This window comes from Zingiber officinale, chromosome 11A, assembly GCF_018446385.1.
Source record: "Zingiber officinale cultivar Zhangliang chromosome 11A, Zo_v1.1, whole genome shotgun sequence".
Lineage (NCBI taxonomy): Eukaryota > Viridiplantae > Streptophyta > Magnoliopsida > Zingiberales > Zingiberaceae > Zingiber > Zingiber officinale.
In genome coordinates, this window is record NC_056006.1 from 92478093 (window position 1) to 92484562 (window position 6470).

Below are 6470 nucleotides of genomic sequence, written 5' to 3' on the forward strand. Positions count from 1 at the left end.
GGCTCCCCCTTGACTAGTGCCTCCTTGAGCCTTGACCATCTTCTTCCCCTTGGGGCATTGACTTCGGTAATGCCCTTTTTGGTTGCAAGAAAAACACACAATGTGCTCCTTGCTCCTTTTTATTCCGGGGATGGTCTCCTTGGGCTTCTCCTTGCCCTTTTGTGCCACTTGGCCCTTCTTCTTAGCCAAGTTGGGACACTTGCTCTTATAGTGCCCATGTTCCCTACACTCAAAACATATTATATGATTTTTATTTTTAATTGAAACATTTATACCTTCTTGTATAGGGATGGCACTTGCTCCTCCATTTGATATTTCTTGAATTTCAGAGGTGGCACCATCTTCTTCTTCTTCACTTGACCCGGATGTAGAAGCTTCTCCTTCTTCTTGATCCGGCGTCACCAAGGATTGCTCCCCCTCAATCCTAGAGGTGGAGGCTTCATCATCTTGAATATGAAACAAAGAGTATGCTCCTTCCTTGCCTTCTTCATTGCATTCCCTTGAGGATGAAGCTTCTTGGATCTTCTTCTTCGGAGGTTGAGCATCTCTCAACCTCGGAGTCCCCTTTGTCTTGATCCAATGCGTCGCCCTCTTTGGATTCTCCTTGATTTGATACAGTGGAGGGGATCTCATGAATTCTTGCCAATTTGCTCCAAAGTTCCTTGGCATCTTCAAACTCTCCAATTTGTTCCAAGATGTTGCTTGGCAATAAATTGACCAAAAGCTTGGTCACTTTGTCATTGGCCTCACATCTTTGGATTTGGTCTTTGCTCCACTTGCTCCTTTTGAGTACTTTGCCCTTGGAATTTGTGGGAGCTTCAAAACCTTCCATGAGAGCAAACCATTGCTCTATCTCCATCATAAGAAAATTTTCGATTCTTGATTTCCAAGAATCGAAGCTTGTAGATGAATATGGTGGAGCCACCCTTGTGTCAAATCCAAGTCCATCTTGGAATTGCATCTTGAAGTTGAGCTTGATAAAATCTTGAACTTGAAGAATTTGCTCCAACTTCTTCACCCTCTAGCTTTTCTTGTTATGCTTGACCCTTCCGGCGATGATTCCGGTGAAGAGCGGCCTCGCTTTGATACCACTTGTTAGGACCAAAAGTAGCTAGAGGGGGGGGGGGGGTGAATAGCTCGTCGCGTTCGCTCGTTGCTCGGCGTTGCTTGTTCCTTCAAAGATGTGCAGCGGAAAATACAGAAACAAACACACAACGCTAACACGGTTGGTTTTACTTGGTATCCACCTCACAAGAGGTGACTAATCCAAGGATCCACACCAACACACACACCCTCCACTAAATAAAACTCTCCTTTACGGTAACTACCGAGGGCGGAGAAGTCCTACAAGACTCTCAGTACAAGAAGAAAGGAAAGGGAAACAAAATACAAGCGCAAAGCTTACAATGAGTACAGAAAACCCTAACCCTAGCTTCTCTTCTTGCCTTTGATCCGCCTCTTGACTTGGAAAGCTTCCAAGATCCTTCAAGAACTGGCGATCTGATGTTTGAGAGCGCTGTGGAGGAGCTGGCGAGTAATCTAGAGTGAATCGGAGAAGAGCTGCCGCAGCCATCGAACGCCTGCAGCTATAAACGATGCCAACGGTCGGATCCCGATCGATTCGAATGTTCCCAATCGATCGGGGAGGCTTTGGATCGATCCACGGATCGATCCAGAGCGCCTCTGTGCTCTGGAAACGCGCCTAGATCGATCCACGGATCGATCCAGCGCTTATCGCGCGAAGCAGCCGCGTCCCAATCGATCCACTGATCGATTGGGACCTCTGGATCGATCCACGGATCGATCCAGAGGCTCTCTGTTCGCTGGGACAGGTCTGGATCGATCCACTGATCGATCCAGCACGTGGTTTTTATCCAAAACCAAGTCCCAAACCTCCCAAACCAACATCCGGTCAACCTTGACCTGTTGGTATGTCATGCCTAGCATCTAGTCACTCCCTTGACCTGCTAGGACTCCCTTACCAAGTGTCCGGTCAATCCCTTTGACCCACTTGGACTTTTCTCTGTGCCAAGTATCCGGTCAATCCCTTTGACCTACTTGGACTTTTCTTTCATGCCAAGTATCCGGTCAATCCTTTGACCTACTTGGACTTCCCAACACCGGATGTCCGATCATCCTTGATCCATCTGGATTTTCCTGGCACTCACCCGGGCTTTCACCTAGCTTCACTCACTAGGGTTTTCCATCCGCCTAGCTTCACTCACGTGATTTCCATCCGCCTAGCTTCACTCACTAGGACTTTCACGGCTTCACTCACCGGGATTTCCATCCGCCTAGCTTCACTCACTAGGACTTTCACCGGCTTCACTCACGGATTTCCATCCGCCTAGCTTCACTCACTAGGACTTCCTTGCTGCTTCACTCACGGGACTTTTCTTCTCACCCTTCACTCACGGGACTTTCTTACTGGCTTCACTCACCAGGACTTTCATTTTGCCTAACATCCCAGTTAGGACTTCCCAGTCAAGTATCCAGTCAACCTTGACCTACTTGACTCTTCTTCAATCAATATCTTATTGTCAAACATCTAAACCCAAACCAAGACTCAGCTTGGTTACCCAGGTCAACCTTGACCTGAGGGATATTGCACCAACAGGCACGCAGGCCGGGACGCTGGGTCGGTACGCAAGCCGGGACCCGACATATATATAGGAGCAGCGCTAGGGTGAAACATAGTATACAAGCCAGATCGGCACAAGGGTCATCATACAATAGCGATACCAAATCGGAACCGAGGCGGAGTCGCCACATGGACCGCCGACGTAGGGACTGCGGGTGTGTGGCAACTGTTCGCTAGAAGCTGCCGGCGCGAAGGGGCTGTCGTGCGTGGACAGCGAGGTGGGGAGCTGGATGCGTTGGCGGTTGCTAGGGAGAGAGGGAGAGCTGTGAGGTGGCTCCTAGCAGTGGTCGGCGGAGGATGAGCTGTAAGTGAGGTGACGAGGGAGATGGCGATATCGGCGTGGAAGAAAAGGGCAGTGGTCTGCCCGGTGATGGCGCAACGAGGAGGAGACGAAGAAGAAAGGTGGGTCGGTCTCTCCGGCGAGGAGTTGAACCCAAGGGGGAGAAAGGGAGGAGAAGAGGAAGAGGAGGTGCGGCGGCGGCTAATTATCGTGCCGGGAGCACTCTGTTCGTGACGGCGGCAGCACGTCCAGCGGGAGAAGAGAGGTATAGGAAGGCTGTAGCTGATTTTGTGAGGAGAAGGGGAGAGGAAGGGGGGCAGCGATCGGCGATGACGTTGTCTCCGGCGAGAAGCATCATAGGGGAGGAGACTCCCTGACGGCGGCGTCCTCCTCCGGGTGGCAGCGGCGTGAAAGACGTAGAGGAGCACCGGACTTTCCGGCGGTGGCGACGTGAGGAGAAGAGGGGGAGAGGAGAAGGTGACGGCGCGTGTAAGCAGGGAGAGGAGGAGAGGAGGTGTGGTGGCCGGCGATGGCGTCGTCTCCGGCGCCGGCGAGAAGCATGAGGAGGAAGGAGGAGTTGGCGGCGGCCAAAACACGAACCCAAAAAACCTCCTCCCGTCACATGCTACAGTGCCCCCCATAAACCCCAAAAACTCCACCCAAGTGAAAAGACCCAAATGCCCTCATTCTTTCCCCTAATTTCTTCTATACCCTCAACGTATATCCACATCAGAAATGTTTCAGCTACTCCACTTAAAGTCTTTACTCTAGTCGTTATATTCTCGAACATATCCTTAATTAGCTCAATATATATTATGCTAATACCTCTCTTTTTTAGAATTCTCTATATAATTTCTCTTGGAACTCTATCATAAGCTTTTTCTAAGTCAATGAATATCATGTGTAGATCTTGATTTTGCTCCTGATATTTTTCAATTAATTATCTATGAAGATGTATAGCTTCTATTGTCGACCTTCCAAACATTAACCCAAATTAATTTTCGGTCATCGTAATCTCTTTTCTTAATCTTTTTTTATTATTTTTTCTCAAAATTTCATGGTATGACTCATTAGTTTAATACTCTTATAGTTTGCACAATTTTATATGTCTCCCTTGTTCTTATATAAGGGAACTAGAGTACTTATCCTCTATTGATCAGACATTTTTTTTTTGTTTTCAATATCATGTTAAAAATTTTTTAAGTCATTCAATATCTTGTTTCCCTAAGTACTTCCATACCTCTGTTAGAATATCATCTGGTTCAACGACTTTAATTTCCATTGTGCATCCCATTTAAAACTTGTTCTACTTCTAAAGTTTGAACTCTACGATAAAAATTAAAATTTCTATACTCATTTGACTTACTTAAATTACCTAAGTTAAGTTGATCATCTAAGTCTTTATTAAAAAGTTGATGAAAATCCTCTTCCATCACTTTGTTATTTCTCCATCGTTTACTAGTACCCTATTACATTCATCTTTAATACATTTTATTTGGATAAGATCTCTTATCTTCCTTTCTCTCACTTTAACTATTCTATAAAGGTCTCTTTCCCATTCCTTTATATCCAATTTTTGATATAATCGTTCAAAAGTTTTATTCTTTACTTCATTCACTACTATTTTAGCTTCTTTCTTAACTATTGTATATATTTTTTTAAGTTTTTCTCGTTCTTACAAATATATAATTTCTTATAAGCTATTTGTTTTTCCTTCACTGTCTCTTGTACTTTCTCATTCCACTACAAATATTCCTTATTTAATGGTGTCCCTCTGACTCAAAGTACGGATACGAGATGGATGTTTGTTGTCCCAACCATTCTTGTTAGCCCCGATACCGATAAGGAAAAGGGTAATTTATAACAAAGTTTTCATGTTGTTGATTCCTAGGTGTAGTGCTTCTTCCCCTATGCTGCCTATTGGTACTAGTGGAGTAGGATTGACTCGCAATATGGAACCCATAGGTGTAACCTTTCGCTAAGTACACTCTTAGCTACTATTTTTAACTTTGATATCATCTTATCCCATGTTGTATTAGAATTACCGTATGATCCGGTAGTAAGAGCGGGCCCCCCCTTTTTCTTGCAAAGTCAACGCCAAGTGAAAGTCACCGGAGCAGCCGCCCATCCGAGGAGAGTGTGGTCCGACCAGACGGACGACCGTAGACGGCCGGCCCGACTGGACTGCCGGCCGGCCGATGGAATCGAATACCCGGGTGGGTCCGGCCGGCTCGCACTTATGGTTGGAAGACACCCTGTCAAATCGGGGTTCCGACGCTCAGTTAAAAAAGTCACGGACCGAGCTGACCTTTTGACCGGCCACAGTCATAAAGCGCCCCTGTTTATTAGTCTCCACAAAGCACAGGTAAACCACTGCGTATGTCCGGTCGGATGTTGAGGGAGTTGTCCGCTCGGACGACAAGTTTGGAGCAAGGAAAAAGACCCGAGGATCTCTCCTCTGTCAACCGGTAGGTTTCACGTGTGTGTCATGCTCCAAATCTTGTGACAGGGGATTCTGCTGTCCCATCGAGGGCATGCTTTGACTGTAGCGATATGGGTCAGGTAAGCTTTCTGACAGCCGCATACCTAGGAAAGGACAGAAGACACGTATGCACCTAGGTACGCGTGCCCAGACCCTTCATAGCTCTATATAAAGAACCTCAGGTTTCGCCGTTGAGGTACGTATTCTGAGATTTTGGAAGTCACTTTGTTCATCGTAACTTACCTGACTTGAGCGTCGGAGGGCCGTCGCCGGGACACCCCTCCCGGCTCGGTTTTGCTGCAGGTTCACCGGAGCACTCGAGGATCCAGCAGGGAGCGCCGCATCCCCAGCGTTCGTTGACTCTTGGTTCGAACAGGATCAAATTGGCGCCGTCTGTGGGAACGCACTTGCATTCGAATAAGAACAATGGACGAGGCTGGACGACAACACACGGTGGCGCTTTCAACAGAAGAACTCGATGCTCTGGTCGAGATGAGGGCCGCCAAACTTATGGAGCAAAAACAAAAAGCATCAGCCGAACGAACGGAGCAACAAGCAACATCTGCGTCTGGTGGCCGAACGGACGCACCTCAAGCCACCGTCGCATTCCACCAGGCCTTATTTCGCACCCCTGAAGCCGCACCAGCTCGAAGAGATAGAGGCTCTTCTTCAGACGAAATGCCAAAGCGGGATGACAGAAAAGGGAAAGCCCCCCGGGCGGACTCATCTCCCGAGCGGATCAATCGCCAATTTTCGGAGGCTATTCTACAAGACCCTCTGCCCAAGCACTACGTGGCTCCGACGATCGGCGAGTACAACGGAACAACGGACCCGGATGATCATCTGGGTAAGTTTGATAACACAGCTACACTCCATCAATATACAGATGGAGTAAAATGCCGCGTCTTCCTTACAACTCTCTCGGGATCGGCTCAACGGTGGTTTCGGAGGCTGCCGGACGGGTCCATCACTAGCTTCAAGGACTTCCGAACGGCCTTCCTCCACCACTTCGCTAGCAGTCGGCGTTATCAGAAGACAAGTGTCAGCTTGTTTGCCATCAAGCAAGA

General features: G+C 47.8%; 1 protein-coding gene across 1 annotated transcript; it reads right to left on the reverse strand.

Moving 5' to 3' along the window:
• Window positions 1-2725: 2725 nt before the first annotated feature.
• Window positions 2726-3562, reverse strand: LOC122031578 (mucin-2-like). Its single transcript, XM_042590674.1, has one exon. It carries the CDS (start codon window positions 3560-3562, stop codon window positions 2726-2728), a length of 837 nt encoding a protein of 278 aa, XP_042446608.1.
• Between the last annotated feature and the right edge of the window lie 2908 nt (window positions 3563-6470).

Coding starts and splice junctions, on each gene's coding strand:
- LOC122031578 (XM_042590674.1), bottom strand. CDS start 3,562: ATGGGGGGCACTGTAGCATGTGACGGGAGGAGGTTTTTTGGGTTCGTG.